This window comes from Euprymna scolopes, chromosome 1 (genome assembly GCF_053919585.1).
Source record: "Euprymna scolopes isolate OS-2025 chromosome 1, ASM5391958v1, whole genome shotgun sequence".
In the NCBI taxonomy this organism is placed as follows: Eukaryota; Metazoa; Mollusca; class Cephalopoda; order Sepiida; family Sepiolidae; genus Euprymna; species Euprymna scolopes.
In genome coordinates this window covers 170,861,307-170,880,339 of record NC_136482.1, presented here as the reverse complement: position 1 = coordinate 170,880,339, position 19,033 = coordinate 170,861,307, and the positions used below count along the sequence as shown (strand labels likewise).

Sequence of the window (19,033 nt, the reverse complement as noted above, 5' to 3'; positions counted from 1 at the left end):
ATAACTGAGTTACTTCCCTTGTTATTATATCATGTATTCCCAAAGAAATATGGCAATGGTTTTTATGATAAAGATCAAAAACTCCTGGTTTTTTTTTTTTTAAATGCGGTAATATTTAGATACTTTTGACATGCCAATTAAGTATATATCATTGCTTTTAGTCAAAATTGAAAAAAAGTCAGTAGCTACCATTGTTTATTTTGTATTTTTTTTTTTTAAATAGATTGTCGTTTTCCGAATTTCACTATTATAGTGTAGTCACACCCAATTATTAGTACCTAACTGAACAACAAAGAGTAGATATGTGACATGCAGCATCAGTTAAAAAATACCAACATTCAAGGAATTGTTTAGTTATTGGAATTCTTTGAGTAATTTGTATGTTTTATTTATTTATTGGCTGACTATTATCCTCATCTTTATAGTTCAAGTTTCATAACGTTTCGGCAAACTATTTCTGGTGTAGTGGATAGAGATGTTGAATCGCTACAGTTCCAGGTGAGCATTGTCTGAAGATAGCGGTTTCAATCCTACCCAAAGCCGGCCAGAAGATTATTGGGTCAAAACGTGGTGAGACGGCAACAACTATGGAAGGCAGTAATTACTGGAGTTAAGAGATTCAGCATTTCTTTCCTGTCGCGGTTAACCACCTGACGAAGGTCAGAGGAAAAGTTGGCCAAAATGTCATGAAACAACTATGAGGATGAGGATAATAATCTGCAAATAAATAAAATATTCAGGGAATTATCAGATTTAAATTATTTTTTAGTACATATTCATCCATTAATAACTTTCGCGATGAACAAGTTTATTTAAATACCGTTTGTTTGAAATTCTAAACAAATACAGAAAATAAACTATCCTTATTAATGAAGAAACTCGAGTTAAATATTGTAGACAAAAAGAGTTTCTCCAAAATCATTTACATTTTCAAACTATTATTCTTGTCTGGGTTGTTTGTAGGTTTACAATGTTTCAATCCTTAGCAAAGAAAAAAATTTCATCGATACAAAAGAGTTTAAAATATTACCAACTACAACAAAATGCATCTGAAGAAGGTCAAAGAGTACAAGAGTAAAAAAAAAAAAAAAACATTATGAAGTGAAAAACTAAGGAAAACGCAAGTTTAAAAAATAATTATATTAGAAATTTGGGGTGTTATTTAAAATTAAATCTATTTTTCAAAATAAAAAAAATCTTTATGATGTATGTACTCATTATAGAACAAAGATTTCATATTCCAAAAATCATAGAAATTGATCAAGTATTTTTTTTTAACTAAGAAAATCAATTTTTATGATGAAATAGGTATTGTTTGGATCTGCCATGTTTAGTAAATAAGCGGAGGCAACTTAATTTGAACTATCAAGATCAAAATCTGCCTTGTAATAATGGCTACAATTTCAGATTAAAATCACTAAAAATCATAAAAAAATAAAAATAATGATTTCCTATGTATAAAAAAAGATACTTGATCAGTTTTTGTGACTTTTGAAAGATAACATCTTTGTTCTGTGATGGGTATGTACATCAAAGATTTTTCTGCAATTTAATTTTGTAAAATAGGTTTAATTCTAAAAAAAGCACAAATTTGTAATAGAAATCAAAAAATTGAAATATAAAATTAGAAGGGAAAAGGAAAAACTTAAAAAGGAGGAAATTTAGGAAAAGTAAAATATTTAAATTACTTATGCATACGTTTTAAAGTCCCCATTTTTAGATTTTTCACGGAGAACTCTGAAAAGAAAAATATTTTTCTAATGAATTCAGCTGAACAGAAGGATTTTATAAAAATATGTAAAAGTTATAAACTTTATACATTTTGAAATGAATACACAGGCAAAATGTATAGGAATAAAAACTTATCAAGGAAATTACATTTGAAATATATTTTATTTCAAAGTTGCAATTTTAAATTTTGATTAGAATAAAATTGATCAAAATAATGAGAGAAAAAAGATAGACAATTTCAAAATGAGGTTAACTATAGGTTCTTTGACTCAATCATGATTCAATATTCAACTTACCGAACATGGATTTCTGGGATGCTTCCAGGGTTGACTGGCACCTGCACCCCTTTTTCCCATTCTTGACGCCAAGGATCAGCTATCTGAAAGTATTCCTCCGGTTGAAGAGGGTCAGAATCAGCAAGCTTCATTGCACTAATTAGGTCCTTCCGGAATAACTGGAGAAAAAAACAAAGTTAGAATAAATTTAATTTATAAAATTCACTATATCTGTCTGTATATTTTCAAACTATCTCTTCCGAAACTCATAGAGCGACGTTAAGAGCCTCAAATAATTGGACTTTTAATGGACCGTTATTTTATTGGTCTTTAGCTGGTTAAAACAGTTTTTAAGGGGACAAGAAGGGGTCAAAATTGAAAAAAATCGTTATACATTTTGTACATTTATCTTAGTTTAACTTTAATCAGTTCATATGCATGTCACGTTGGTACAGTGGTAACGTTACCAGCTTTGAATGCTATAGTTTTGCTTTTGGTTTCAATTCTAGCTGATAGCACAAAAAAAAAAAAAAAAAAAAAAAAAAAAGTGGTAATAGGCAGGCAGTCTTGAACCCGCACCGCGAAGGAGGAAAAGAATGTGGAAAAAAAAAAAAAAAAAAAGCAAAACAAAAAAAAGTGACGTCTTTGCTGTTGCACCTATCACCAAACCGAAGGTGACGTAGGTTTAAAGGTTAGACAATCGAAAAGAGGGGATGACTTTCAAAAATAGCTGCAAAAATCGACCCCCTCTCGGTAGAAAAGTGCTCAGTTGAGAGCGAAGGAATTAAGGTTTTGCTAATTTTTCAATATTTGCCGTCCGAAGGGTTGAGCTTCAGAATAATACTGATCTCGTGAAAATCAGTCACCTTTGTCAAAAGTTTTAAGCAGACATACAATCATACATTTAAACAGACAGGTCAGTTTATATTATAGATTTCTCGCAATCTACTTGATGGACATCCAGGATAATGTCAGCCAGTTCTGCTAGTAATGCTAAAATAATGTATTGTTGTATGCATTCCAGAAACACTGGTCAGATTCTGATGAGATTTATGGTGGAGATTCTATACTTGGGCACAGATGATATAAGCTATTTTCATATTTTCTATTATTGAAATATATATAAAAACAAGTCGGCGGTTCTACAGAATTGAGACAAGATTTTGTAGAGTTTGGAGATAAAAAAATAATGGTTTCAACGGATTTTTTTTTGTCAATTCTAATAAGTTACAATGGTAGCTTTAAATTATACAGTCGAAAGTCGGGCACTTTTCTACAAGGAGGGGGGGGGGCTTTTTTTCTTTTTTTTTTTTTTTTTGCTGATATTTTCAAAAGTCATACCCTCTTTTTGATTGACTAGCCTTATTTTAAACTTTCGCCACTTCCGGTTTGGCAACGAACGCAACAGCAAAGATGTCACTTTTTTTTTCATGCTCTTTTCCTTCTTCACGGTATGGGTTCAAACATCCTACATACTACAATTTTTTTTTTTTTTTTTTTTTTGCTCAATACACACCTCCAAACACCCGGGCAACACCGGGACCCAGGCTAGTAATGCAACAATAAATAAAACCAATGTAAAAAAAAAAAAACAAAAAAAAAAAAAAACACACACACTAATTGTAAATTTTCTTATGGATTTTCTAAGTTATGGCCGCCATCTTATCTTTTCCTACAAGCAATATTAACAATGGATATTCTCCCAGTGTTAATGTTTCCTCAACCAACATTTTCATATAGATTTTTGCCCATAAAAAAATGCAGAGAATTATTCGCATTAAATCTGACAAGACATGTTCAAGCCAATAAAACCAGAATCAAGTAGGTAATAAATCATTACTTCTCTTCGTTTTATTACATATCAACTTTTATGGGTTATTTAATGCCTAAATACAATAGCATCAGAAAAGATCAGTTGAACACGATTTTCTCTTAGAGATGTAGACTCAAATCTTTCATCATAAAGGAACATAATGCTCTCTTACATGACTCAACTTGCCAATTACCATCAACCATTATACCGCTTCCCCCTTTAATAATTTAAGTAATATAATGTAACCAGTTATGTGGAAAAAGGAAAATGGTAAGCACCAATGTTTACATAGAAACAAGATTTTTGTTACCTCAGCAGGTTTATTATGGTTTGACCCAAAACTTGGACTTCGCATTCCATTAGGACTTAATTTGCTGGCTAAAAAGAAATTCAAAAAGCTTTTGTAAGTGAAAACAAAAAATTATTTTAAAAAGGACAAAATTTTTGGACAACCATCAAATTAAACTGAATAAAAAAATAAATAAATAAATAAAAGGTTTGCAACAATGATACATTGCATCTGTCTATAAAAACAAAAAAATGTTAGCATACATTTGAGGAGAGAGTCCTCATTTCTTGATCACGCTCTGTAGGATTATCAGGGAGTGGCAATTATACAGGAAATTGAGGATGTTGGATCTGTCTTATGCTAATAACATATTAAGCTGATGTGGGTTGAAGGGCAAACTACGTATAAACACATTGAGGACTAATTTGTATTATTCAGACTTCCGGTCTCATTTTGAGTGTTATTTGCACAACGTAACTTCCAACTTTCTTCAGGTGAATCCTATCAAAGACAATCAGAAGGGACATTAGCTGAAACGTGCTAATAACATTCAAGATACGAACAGTAGTCGAAATAATGCAAATTAACAATCCTCTCAAAAATTAAAAAACAAAAACAGTATTGAAAATCATTTGTTTTTTTACACTCAAGTTCACCCCTAACAAGGCATATCGCCACTTGGATGTAAGAAGCTACTATTGGAACCATGCCTAGGAAAGATTGAGATGTTGGTTTACATTACATTTAAACTTCTACATATCAGTACAGTCAGGGAAGCAGGTAGCAGGAAGCAAATTCCAAAGTCTAGCTGTTAGAATAGAATGCTTTTTGGCATTTAGGGACCTCAACAGTGAAGGGGTGAGATTTTGTTGCTAAGCAGGTTTGTCAAGGATATGTACATTGAGGGAGCACAAGTGCAATGAATTCATCAGAGCACATTCCATGAAAATATTTGTAAAACAGGCACAGAGATGCAACATTGCGGCGACTCTGAATGACATAGTATTTGGAAGATGTGATAATTGGATCAGTGAAACTGCATGGCTAGTTTCACCATCATATCTTAAGTTGCATCAGTTTGAGTCTATCCATCACACATTTGCATTGTTCTGCCTTCTATAAAATTAAATTTCTTACCTTTTTGGTTATTCAATATCTAAACAATGCCTATTGTAGATAATCCATTAAAAAAAAAATTATTTAAAAATGATGGGATTATGTGTTTAGCCCAATGAGATACTCTCATGTGCAATTGTATTCTGAGATAAAAGTTAATCTTCCATGAGCATCTCTGTAGTGTTTGATAAAGGTCACACCCCACATTAAGCTTGACCTTGTATGGTGATGAGGCAGGGAAATACAAATGATTGAACACAAGTTGCTACTTTACAAATAGATGTGTGTTTATAACTTTCCCAACAGTATTTGTGTATAATTGAACTCAATATGTGCAATACGATTTAAACCAGGTTCCACACAGTTACAGCCATGCTTCTTAATATAGTCAACACTAGCCGAGGAAATATACGGAAATATGTCAATGGTCACACATGGGTCTTATACATATAATTACGTATAATAGACTCATCATTAAAGACATTCTTTTACCTCTGCGTTCTTCTTCATCATCACTGCTAAGCCGAGCCCTTTTTTCTCGTAAACATTCAGTTTCTGGTGGATGAAAAAATATATTTTCTGTAAAAACAATGTTTTTCTCAATTTGTTAAAATACATTGATAAAAAACATTTTCAAAATCATACATATATCACAACAATTTAAATATACATGCTTTTATTAAAATTATATGTATATATAAAAAAAGAAAAACAGGTTTTTGTCCAGAATTCACCCATATTAAAAAAAATCTAAAAGAAAAATCTGATCTTGTGATGAAATTTGTGATGAAATTAAAATATATTCCAAAAGTTATGTAAATTGACCAAATAATTTTATTTTTATAAAGAAAATCATTTTAAGCAATTCATGTGAATTTGTAGGCATCACAACATAAATCTAGCAAGTATGAATTATCTCTCTTCAGTCTTCCAAAATAATGTACGAGACAGTCACTTCTTAGATACACATAAAATTCGATTTTCCTATATAAAAAAATACTTGATCGATTTATATTATTTTTAGAATGATATTTTTGTTTCATTACAGATATGTACATCATACAGATTTTTTTTTTTTTTTTTAATATGAGAGAATTCTAGATAACTGCAGAACGCTATCTTATGAACAAGAGAATGAAAGAGTTCTATATCAAAATAAAGTCTTAGCAGAATTTATGGAATGAGAATTTATTTGCATTGATTTTCTTTAATTGTGCTCACCATTGTTATTATTTTTTTAATTTTTTTTTATTTAGCTCTGATAAAATATCTTTGAATGACATCTGCAATTTTATGAAGTACAGACTCAGTTTGAATATACAAAGTGACAATGTAAATAAATCTTTTCTAATACTTTAAAACAAATTTCTTTAAAAAAAAAAAAAAACTTACTTGAATTCTGGCTAAATGTAAATACAGCTTTTGTTTTTAATTCATTAATTTAATTAAAAAGGAAATTAAAAAAAATAAAAATAAACTAAATGTGTGTGTGTGTGTGTGTGTGTGTGTGTGTGTGTGTGTGTGTACGCGCGTTTGCGTAGTTTAACACTAGAATTAAAAAATAAATAAATAAAAATAGTTGAAGCCTATTACAATTACCAAATGTGTGTTCCAGGTACACACAAGATTTAAAAAAATGTTTTTTAAATAAAAATAAAAAAAAATATAATTATAGTAATACAATAGTATTTTTTAAATGAAAATGTTAATATGTACCAACTAAGCACTCCCCTTTCTAAAGTTGGTTTTTAGTGGTTTTGAACGAATAACATTTAGAATTGTCGCTGACAAGTAGTTTTTAGGATATTAAGACCTTTATTATCCAATGTTTTCTCCTAACGATTTTCAATGGTCGCCATTTTGTTTTCACTTGCCTAACGAAAAATAGGTTAGGGTAATGAAAAGGAAGTAACAACAAAAGAATTAAATCGAAAACTCTGGAAGGGACGTTAAATTATCAAATAGAAAACAAGCCAAAAACTATATGGTCCCCAATTGAGGTCTTGAATTTTTAGAAGGAAAATAAAAATTAGCCCCAAAAACTGTTTTTCACCCCCTAAAACACACTGGGACTCAAGCCCCGGAATGTTCCCAGGGTCAAATATTACGTTTCCAGATGTATATTCATGTGGTCTTGCTTTTAAGTAATTTTCAACAAAATCTAATGGTCGGAAAAGATTCTATGTCCCGAAAAGTGCTATTTTTGGCCATCTTGACCCTTTTGACGCAACCAGAATTTTTATCAAAAATCCGAGAATATTACATTTCCTACTCATGCAAAATTTCAGAAAAATGTAATGAGTAGTTGTTGAGCTTTTTGGAAACAAACGGACGAACGGAATTTTAAGGTCGAAATCCGAATAAGTTGGTGGACCAATTATTAAATACTCAAAGAATGTTTAGCAAAATTGATTTTTTTTTTGTTCGTTTTCTATCGTCTGCAATAAAAACTTAATGCACATGCTCACTATTTTGCTTTGATTTGTATTGTCTGCAGTAAAAATAAAATGGTGACCACTGAAAACTTACAGAATACATTGGATACTAAAGGTCTTAATATCATAAAAACTACTTGTTGGAGAAATTTAAATGTGATATTTGTTCAAAGCAAACCCAAATACTCCTAAAAATTAACTTTTGAAAGGTGAATGTTTAGTTGATATGTACTGGCACTTTGACTTTTTTTTTTTTTTTTTTTTAAATATAGAATCACTCCCATCTCCAGTTAAGTTTAGTTATCAAGGGATTTCTTATGGCATAATCATACATCTTCTTTTTTTTTTTTTCAATGCCAAAATCGTTCTCAGGACACAAAAAAAACATAAAACACCCAATTGGAGTCAAGAGTGATTCTATAAAATTGCTATAATATTGCTGTTACTATAATGTAATTCAAAGTGTTAAACTCATATGCATACATATATATACACGATTTTATTTATTTATTAATGTGAACTGCTAAAATATGTATTAATTTAAAAATAGACAGTTTTACAGAAAAGAAACATGATGTATGGTTTTTCAAACAATTCAGTATAGTACAATTACTATCAAATAGTCATATCTAAACCAACTAAAAAAAAAAGAAAAAAAAAAAGAGGCATTCAGATTTTAATAAAAATTAAAAATTCATTTATTTTATTCATTATCTGCCTTTACGAGCTATCTTGCTTTGCAAAATTTGCCACTTGAAACCAAAATTTAAAACAAAAAAGTACTTTCATTCATACGTTTTTTTTTTTTTGTAAAGACAAATAAAGTAAAGATATTTATTTATATAAAATTTATATAAAATAAACATTAACATTTATTCATATCAATATTATTATTTTGGTAATTTTGATACAAATTTAAAGATAGGAATCAATTGACTGAGTGATGATGCAGAGAGCTTGTTTAAAAGAAATTGAAAATTTGATGTCACAGCAGTCATTTACTACATCTCTATTTGTTAATACAGGGCTTTACATTGCGAGTGAAACAAGCGTGTTTGCGAGTGATTTTTCAAAGTGACGACTAAAAATGATAACTTTTTTTGGCGATTGTGTTTTGTTTTACCGACAATCTCCAGAAGCTCACTACTGAATGAAAAGCTTAATTTTTTTTAATAAAATGAGAAAAGTCAAATTATTAAACAATAACAGTTTAATAGAACACATTTTTTTTTTTTTCAAACGAAGGCTGTTTAAAAAACATCTGAAGAAATTTGAATGTTTATACCTTCAAATCTAAGCATAAAATTCAATGCCTATTTAAAATTACTTATTTAAAAAAAAAAATGCAGAAAAAACTTTATGTACATATTGTCACGGAACGAAGATGTCATATTCCAAAAATGACGTGAGTTTAGCTGGTAACTTTTCTAATTGGCTAGTAAATGAAAATATTTAGTTGTCAAAGGTCAACTAAAGATAAATTTGTCCATAGAGCTCTGTAAGACATTGGTTTCATTTAAAATGACCTTGTTAATACAGGGTTGGCATGACACTCTTTCTAGAAAATTAATGAGGATTATTTAAAGAAAGGTTTGCATAATTTATCCTTTCTTTCTTCATTAACTCACTTTAAGTATTGTCAATGCTATTGCATACATCAGAAACAAGATTATAAAAATTTTAAAACCAAACATAAATTTATTATATACCATTTATAAACTAACTATGCAAATTAGGATTCAAATTTCTAGTGTCTTTCGTCAATACTATATATAGAATATTTAAAAATGTGTTATTTATTAAATAACAGTAAACCGTTTTGATGATAATTTAGGAGTGGCATATGAAAAATAAAAAAACTTTTGCATTTATTCAATTAGATAAAAAGGAAAAAATTTAACGAAAATATGAACATTTAATGATTATAGAATAAGTAATATTAAAAATCTCTGAAATCTGTGTTAACATTTTTAGCTATGATACAAAAATATGAACAAGTGAAGCATGCGTGGTCCCCCCCCCTTCCCACGTGAGTGCACAGTGAATGAGGTATAAAAAAAATGACTAAGTTCAGTATTGCCCACCCCCCACCATTTAGCCCACAAAGTCCCCAGGGAATGTCAAATCCTGGTGAAAATTAAGAAATGGTGCAGTTTTAGGCCTTAATATATGTAAATTTGAGTTCTGCACCATGCAAAAAAAGAAATGACTAAGCCCCCCCACCCCCATTTAGTCCCAAAGTCCCCAAGGCCTTATCATATTTAAATTTGAGTTCAGCACCACCACTGGGATGGCACAAGAAGAGTGATAGTCAATGTAGCTGGCAATGGTTGAAACTTACTAAGACGCTATAACCAGCCCTTGCGCCTTCAGTATGTAATGATAGAATCGCAAATGGCTGAAGTATGCTGAAGCGTCAGCAGCAGACAAACCTGGATGGACTGCCTTGACTCGTGATGCGGTGAATTTACTTGGAACCAACTCAACACCCTCCGAGTGAATGCCATCACAAGTACAAGTTAGATTTAGGTGAACCATAATTTTTAGAAAGAAAATGGTTTTATATTTTTAGTCAATTTTTCTTTTTTTTGTACTTCTTTAATTTGATTATATATAGCAAATAAAGATCCATATTAACGCAGCATAAAAACAAAAAGGTTCCTAAAAATAATCATTTTACTTTATATTTAAATTTTTATAGAGATAGGACTTTTAGATTTTTGTAATCATTTTACTTTGTAAAACTTGGTATTAACGGCTTTCCATTTTTGTTCTATTTAAATCTTTAGAACAAGGTTAGGGTTTATCAAATTAATTTTCTCTCATCATGCAAAGCTGCTAGCATCTCCCTATGTACAATCTAGATTTAATCTTCCTTTAAGGTCATCAGAAACAAGCCTATTGTTAAGAATCACATTTTCATTCTATAATTCTAATATCATTTCTTCTGCTTGGCCTCAATCTTCACTGTGCCTGATAGACTCTTCCCTTGGCCGACGGTGATAACGCTCTGCTAATTAGTATTAACAGAAGTTCCATGAACTTACTTCATCCAATTATAACTCTTACAATTACACTAGCACTTACTCTACCTATGCTCTAAGGTAGAGATTCTCAACCAGATGTAAATTTACCCCTTGGGAGTAGAAGAGTAATTTTTCTTGCTTTTTATAACATTTATTTGTTATTTAGCAGTTCAGCCCCCCTTTGCTCGGGCCCTATGTACTGTTCATAACTTTATGTGCATATGTATATATTAAAAAGTTTGAATATGTACGGTAATGCCTTTCTATATAATAGGCTTCCTTAACTAATATAGAGAAAAGTTCATAAGGATCACGGAGGTTAAATTTTTTTTTTTTTTACTTTGACCCCAATTTTGACCCCTCAACATTTGTTTTGGGCTCCTATAGGTAGGTAGAAGAGTAATCTATCTTGCCTTTGATAACATTTATTGGGGGGGGGGGGTTATATAGTTGGGGTAAATGATTGAAGTATCTGATAATTTAAAAATAGTTATTTCTTTTCAGATTGTGTCATGTCTAAGAAACGTACATAGAAATTAACTTAATGCCAACAAGTGTGGTTACAACTATTTTCATAAACTTCCAGCGTGCCTCTTCAGGGGAGCTGGATTCCCTAACCAATGCACTATTAAACTGATTTCATGCCCAACCTTGTTCTAGTGCAGAGATTCTCAACCAGGGCTAAATTTACCCCTAGGGGGTAAAAAATATAGTTGGAGGTAAATAATTGAAGTACCTGATAATTTAAAAAGAATTATGTCTTTTCGGATAGTGTCATGTTTAAGAAACGTACATAGAAATTAACTTCATAATTTTCTATTTAGAAAAAGTTTGAGTATCTTTATTTTTTGTGATAAGAATGTATAATACTAGTTTTATACAAAACTTAAAATCCTAAACAAGAAAAAAAAAAAAACGTTTATGATTTTTTTGCTTTTCTGTCACTTTATGATGACTATGGTTTTTTTTTTTTGGTTTTTTTTGAATGGGAATAGGGGGTAAATGGAGAAATACATAAAGCCGAGGAGGTCAATGATGGAGGAAAGGTTGAGAATGGCTGCTCTAAAAGGTATCACCAAGTTAACGAAACTTTCCAAAAATATCAATAGTGTCTCAATCCAGATATACTTCCACCACATCTGAGTTTTCATCCCTCTCCAGTGTCTTACACTTCTTGCACATTAACGCTGTCGCGAAATGTGCTGTTAATTCTAACATGACTTTGAACATTTATGAACATTGCTTAAACAACCTTCACCAACCACTCATTGGCCTCTAGTTCATGCAAAGTCCATCAAACAATCTCTTCTGGCACTGTCAAAAGGTTTCACCAGGTCCACAGAAGAAAAATACAGGTCTTTCTGAGCATTTCCCTTTCATTTTTTCGCAGGATAAAATATAGCACCAGGGACTTCTTTTTTTTTTTTTTTTTTTTTTTTTTTTTAGTTTTTTTTTTTTTTTTACAATAAACAGAACGAAAAAGTGGTCATATAACAAACAAACTGGTAGAAATCCACCCAATAAATGTCAAGGTAACATTTATTGGGTAGGTTTCTATCAGTATTTTGTTTAATTTTCTATTTTTCAGCCATTATCAAGACTTCAGTAATTTGACAGGCACATGTAAGCCATTTTTTCTTGTTCTTACATAACACTAGTTTTTCGAACCGAATAAACGCTTTATAATAGTTTAAAACACAAAAAACTCCTCCAGGTAGGTAGAAAAAAGTAAAATGCCCTTGCCCCAAACTTAGTTACTGCGCCAATACCTCTTATCTAGTGGTTCATTTTTATTCTTCTAACAATTCATAACAGTACTAATTTTCCAGTCTTTTGCAATATTTGTTGGTAACTTATTTAAGTTGATGGAGTCTTTCTTCCATCTTAATTTAAATTAGATGTTAAAGGATTTGGTCATTTAAGAAAACCTGAGCAATCAATCATATTTTATAATATGATAATAATGTTGTTAAAAAAAAATCTCATAGCGTCTCATTCCAGATATACTTTCAACACATCTAAGTTAACAATGATAAAGAAAAAACAAGAGTTTGAAACACTCACCTGGGCTTTGTTCTCTTACTAAGGATTTCTTGCTACGAACTGACATGGTTCACTGAAAATAAAATAAATTTTAAAAATGAAGAAATTAAAAAGAAAAGCATTTTCCCAATAAAAAAAAAAAATGAAAAAAAAAAAAAAAAAAAAACTTATTTCTTAGAACTAAATCTTAATACAAACCAGCTTAAAAAAAAAAAAAAAAAAAAAAAAACACGGAAAAATGCAAATTAAATTGTGTAATCATAATCATTGCACTATTATTACAATAAAAGAAATTATTAGATATATTAATTTATAAATAAATATAATTTATAAATCAATATAGATATGAAAGAGTATAAGAAGGCTATAGCAATCCAGGGAACCAGCTGTTGTATTGGTGTGACATCTGAACAAAAATGGACAAAAGATTTTTATTTATTTTGTTATTTTATTTAACTGTGTATATCCATTTATTTTTCAAGATAATCACAATTCAAATCAGTAAATATGAACTGTTTGATGAAACTGTAACAATAAGTTCATATTTATTGATTTGTATTGTTATTGTTTTGAAAAACAAGACCGTCTTTCATTTGTCCATTTTTGTTCATACATCACACCAATAGCCAGTTCCCTGGATTGCTATAGCCTTCTTACACTATTTAATATCTATTTACCAGCAATGCTTCAAGCAAACTACCTTTCTCTATAAATAAATATATATAATTTAATACAAAAATAAGCAACCAGTTCAAAACTGCTTATAGATCACTAAAAAATAACTGATATTACATTTAAAAGTCATACAGACCATATATGAAATCTGACAAAGCTTTGTGGCTCATTGGTGAGACGCTAAACTACTGAATGCAGTTGTGAGTTCGATCCTTGTTGATAGTTGATCCATGCTGATGATTACAGATGATACCCAGAAACATGTCCATGGATATATTTTATGCATATAAAAATATTTAAATAAAATGTGTGTGTGTGTGTGTGTGTGTGTGTGTGTGTGTGTGTGTGTGTGTGTGTGTGTGTGTGTGTGTGTGTGCGTATAAATTTGGATTTCAATTCTGTAAATTAAATTTTACAGCAACTTATTTTTCAACAAGTACAAAGAAAATAAAATTTTTTCCTCATTCCATGGAGTTTCAATGAATGGTTCATATCCTCAGGAAATGTATTTAGCAAAAATGAAACTTATCTATAAATTTTGTCTATATATAAATTTTATCTATAAATTTTGCACATTAATTGAATACTAAAATTTTTAGAGAAATCATAAATGCATGAAAATTTGACAAAATGTCAAAAGGTTGAAAGGATATTCTAAAAGAGGTCCAGGCTTGAAGAATAATACAGAGAAAAAGTTTTATTGTCAATTGACCTTAAAAATAATAAATTGCTGTAAAATTTACTTCACATAATTTAAATCCAATTGTTCTCATGCTAATGCTCTATCTTGAATATTGAGATTTTTCATTTGGTTGAGATTGTCATCTATAATATAAATATCACCTGTCTGTTTAAATATATGTATGTATTAGCAATACCACATCATCTTTTTCTTTGGATTGAATAAATTCAAATCAAGCATTATTGAAAAGAGCATAAAAAACAAAGAAATAATATCTTCAGTTTTTATAAATAAGTCCATTAGAACTGGAGTTATGACCATTCAAAGTATGAAAAAACTGTAGTTCACCGTACATTTTGCCTTAATCAGTCCTATTCAAATGCATATCAGCTTGTGGCTGAAAATGGTAGGAAATTTGCACAAATTACAGACTAACCCATCTTTAAAAAGTTGTATCTTCAGATCTTAAGATATTATGAAATTTTGAACATATCATAATACCATGAAGGTTCAGTTAGCATTATTTACGACCATCTCACTTGGTAACATGAACTAATTAGCATATTTCAGTTTTATTTTAACAGCTTTAAGTAGAAAAATCATAAAAACAGCTAAGAAAAATGGTAAGTAAGGCTTTATCATCATAGGAAATATTATTCTCATGGACATTTTCATTTCCCATTATAACATCATGAAAAATCCAAGATGCCACCATGACATGATTCAAAGAAATTATAAACAATATGACTTGTATTATATCAAATTCAAGGAAAATTTGTACAGATCAGAATTGTTTTCAAGTACATTAAACTAATTAGCATAATTAAATTTAATTTTAACAACTTCAAGTAGAAGCATCATAAAAAAAGTTTAAAAAATGTGAGGTAAGACTTTATCATCATGCGAAATGTTATTCTGATGGACTTTATCATTTGTCATCATTACACCATGAAAAATCCAAGATGTCAACCAGGAAATCCAAGATTGCCACCATGACACAATTGAAAGAAATTATTAACAAAATATGGCTTGCAGTATATCAAATGGAAGGAAATTTTGTACAGATTACAATTATGTTTTCAAGTTCATTAAACTAATTAGGATAACTAAATTTCATTTTAATAGCTTCAAGTTACTGTGACAATTATCAGGTGAGTTTCTACCACTATTTTGTATAATTTTTTATTTTTAAGTCATTGTCGAAACTTCAAGAGACATCACTGCCATTTTTTTCTTGTTCTCATGTAACGCTCAACACTACTTGTTTTTGGAACAGAAAAAAGATTTACAAACACCAAACATTTATCGAGGTAGGTAGAAGAGTACTTGCCTTTGGTAACATTTATTTATTATATATTTGTGTTTTGGCCACTTTTTCATACCTCTGTGGATTATAAAACAAACCCAATAAGAGTTATTCTTTTACTTAACTGAATGAGTTGTTTGTGTGTTTTAACTAATTTAAAAGTGTGGTATTTGTCGGTCATTCTTTTTAAAATAATTTATTTTTTAAAAAATATTCTTTTGCTTTCCATGATTAAAAACTTTTGTTTTATAAATAATAAAAATAAAATGAATACTTTGTACGTTAGTTGACGAACACGTTTTTTTTGTGTGTGTGTGCGCAACAAAGCATAAAAATTCTCATGTTTATAAGCGCTTGCCAGTATTTCTAACGACTCTAGCATAAAAAGTTTTTCTCTAATTCTTTTCAAATTTTAGGACAAAAGAAATTAATATTTTCGCTTTTAAATAGCGTTTGAACAGTTTCTATCTTTACTTATCTTTGTTTTACAAAACGTTAACTTTCAGATGTTTTATTTGCGACTCGAAAACAAAGAACAACAATGTTCATTGTTGGTTATTCTTTTTCAAATTTTCTTTTTTCTTTTTAAATATTCTTTTCCTGTCCATAATTAAAAACTAGTTTTCTAAATAATAAAAATAAAATGAATACTTTGTCCATAAGTTAGTTGACAAATGTGTGTTTACAGATTTTTTTTTGTGTGTGCACCGACGACGCACAAAAATTCTCATGTTTATTTGTCAGTATTTCTAATGACTTTAGCATAAAAAGTTTTTATCCAATATTTTTCAAATTTTAGGACAAAAATTAATATTTTCACTTTTTAATTAACATTTGAACAGTTTCTATCTTTACTTATCTTTATATTACAAAGCATTAATTTTCAGATGTTTTATTTGCCCGGGTGTTTGGAGGTATATGCGTTTTTTTTTTTTTTTTTTTTTGGGGGGGGGGTCAAAACAACCCTGTTAAAAAAAAAAAAAAAAAAAAAGTTTTAGTAGGAAGGTAGGCTTGAACCCCGAAGCCTTGACACGAAGGTGGAAATGAAACGAAAAAAAAAAAAAAAAAAAAATGACACCTAACCATCTCGGCCACGAGGGGAGAAGTGATAAGTGTCCTAAGTTAACGTATATAAAGAAAGTGAAATTGACAGGTGCAAGAAAGTTAAGTCATGTGATGTTTGACCTAGTTTTGCGCTGCCAGCCAGTTTCTGTTTCCCCCGACCCACCATTCGCTATTTTTTTCATACTGAAAAGCGTAACGAAAAATATCTCAAAAATAGTGCGTAAAAGTCGAGCAAATTAAAGATAGCCACAACCCTCGTTCTTAAGTCATAGATGTTATGATTTAGACAGCATATAAAAAGTTTTAAGGAGTGAGACGACCGAGAAGCCCGGCGAAAAAAGCCTTTGGTGGACATACACAAAAATGCACACACACCAACACACATTTTGCCTTTTATATGCATAGTGTAAGAAATTCTGCAGAAATAAGCAAGCTTTTTATTGAACGGTTTCTCCACCCACAGATTTATTTTAACCAATCAAATTTCATGTTATAACTAACTGCCGAATATGTTCTCAGCGCCAAATTCCCTTTCCAGATCAGAATCTAAAAAGACGCAGTGTTGGACATACGTGGATTTCTCACTCGAATCAAGGTAGCCAAAATACTTTGCTGCTTCGAGACGTTTTAATGCCCAAACGTGGAGCAGATACAAATGCCCTTAAGTAGGGTGAATTATATTTGCATGCTAGTGCTACAATTTGATGTCTGTCAGGAAGAAATTAAGGTCTACAGTTTTACCTGCCTTGTTCACCATTGGACTAACAGCGAAGGACTCCTCGTGTATGCCCAGCTAGCAGCATTCATCTTGGAAGACACCTCTACATCTCCAACCTGTGTACTCTTCATCAGCGGGAATTCTACCCAGCCTTTATCAAAGGCGAACTATTATTCCTGTCGAGAATGTTACCAGCCCATAGTGGCAGATAGCTGAAGATGACGCATCTTTTGTAACATGGACCTTTTTTACTTTGAATAAAATTTACGTTGAAGTCTTAAGGTGAGCTTGTTGTAATTTCTGTTTGGTTTTCTTCCATTCTGCCAGGGGCAAAAACCTTGTGAAAGAAATCTCACAATAGATATAAGCGGGAATGTGTGTAAGGACACTCTCAACCTTTTAATCTACAAACTTGAAATTTCATGTATAGGTTATTCAGACGTGTGGGAAACATTTTAATCGGTTTTCATGGGGGGGGGGGGCTACGGGGTCAAAATTGGAAAATTGGTACGGGGGGGGGGGGGGGAGAATTTTTTTTTATCTATTTGTTAACTGTTTCACAAATGCACATGCGTGAATGGTTCACATGACAGATTCTTTATGTAAAGAATAAGGCTTAAATACATTTTGTAAATACTGTTGTGTAAAGCTTGCCTAATGGTTACCGTACTTGACTCACTTTAAGTTTTGGTTTCGATCTCAGCTTTTTTTTTCTACTTACAGGAAGTGAACCGTTTAGAAAAAAAAAAAACGTAATACTCGCATGCAAATGTCTCAGTTCCTTCGTTTTTTTTTTTTTTTTTTTTTTTTTACTTCATCTTTTTTTTTTTTACGAAATTTAACGTTACGTTTAAAACCTAGGGTATTTCTGTTTATAATAAATAAGAAATATGCATTAATTAAAAGATAATATTAATGCATATTATATCTTTATTTTTGTTTCCATCCACATTGACCCTTTTTGGAGGAGCTGGATTTTTTCCACATTAAAAACCGACCTTGCGTCTAACTCTGCCCTCATGGGGAGGCAAGTAAATAGGAACAACGTTAATAATGTTCAGACAATACGTTAACAGTTGTTAATAGGATTCTCGCACTTGGTTGTAGGAAGACGTAAACACATTTTATTTAACTTTTGTTATGAGTAAAAATGGAGATTGTTTTACATGCCATTTTTTTTTTTTTTTTTTTTACTGGAGAGAGGGGGGTAAGCTTTACTCAGTCGTAAAATACGTAAAATATGCTGCAATATGATATTTTAATTTATCCAGATTTCATATATATTATTATAGAGTCGTGATTTCAAAATTAAAAAATGTATTTGAGCGCCATCAGCTAGAATCGAAACTGAATGCAAAACTAGAATTCAAAACTGGTGACGTTACCACTGTACCAACGTAACACACATATGAACTGATTAAAAATAAACTAAGATGAATGTACAAAATGTATAACGATTTTTTTTTCAATTTTTACCCTTTTCTGACCCGTTAAAAACTATTTTAACCGGCTAAAGACCCATAAATGAACGGTCCATAAAAAATTCAATCATTTGAGATCCCTATCGCCGCTGTGGGACTTAGTTTTAGAAGAGATAGAGTTTCAAAATATGGAGACAGACAGACATACATAGTGAGTTTTATAAATTAAAGTATACAAAGAACACAAAAAAAATAAATAAAAACTTCCATCTTTGTCTCATCTTTATAATTTTGCAGTGAAATAAGCAAACTTTTTATTTATTTATTTTTTTTAACTGAAAAAAAAAAAAAAAACTTTTTTATAAGTAAATATATTTTTAGATTTTTGTTTATTAAATTGTTAGGTAATTTGTTAGAAATTTAAATTTAGTAATTTTA

General features: G+C 30.4%; 1 protein-coding gene across 9 annotated transcripts in view; it reads right to left on the bottom strand.

The window, feature by feature from the left end:
- LOC145277398 (E3 ubiquitin-protein ligase Jade-2-like) overlaps positions 1-19,033 on the bottom strand; it is a 119,576-nt gene that overhangs the window by 31,590 nt on the left and 68,953 nt on the right. For 5 of the 9 annotated variants that reach the window (XM_080128813.1, XM_080128800.1, XM_080128819.1 and 2 more), the window contains exons 2-6: positions 12,750-12,801; positions 5,717-5,779; positions 4,130-4,197; positions 2,028-2,185; positions 1,699-1,737 (exon numbers count right to left, since the gene is read on the bottom strand). In XM_080128813.1, the coding sequence (XP_079984939.1) occupies positions 1,699-1,737; positions 2,028-2,185; positions 4,130-4,197; positions 5,717-5,779; positions 12,750-12,795 (374 nt within the window). In that variant the 5' untranslated portion in view covers positions 12,796-12,801. Of the gene's footprint in view, positions 1-1,698; positions 1,738-2,027; positions 2,186-4,129; positions 4,198-5,716; positions 5,804-12,749; positions 12,802-19,033 lie in introns of all 9 variants that reach the window. The other 4 variants (XM_080128797.1, XM_080128794.1, XM_080128795.1 and 1 more) reach the window with 1 other exon arrangement.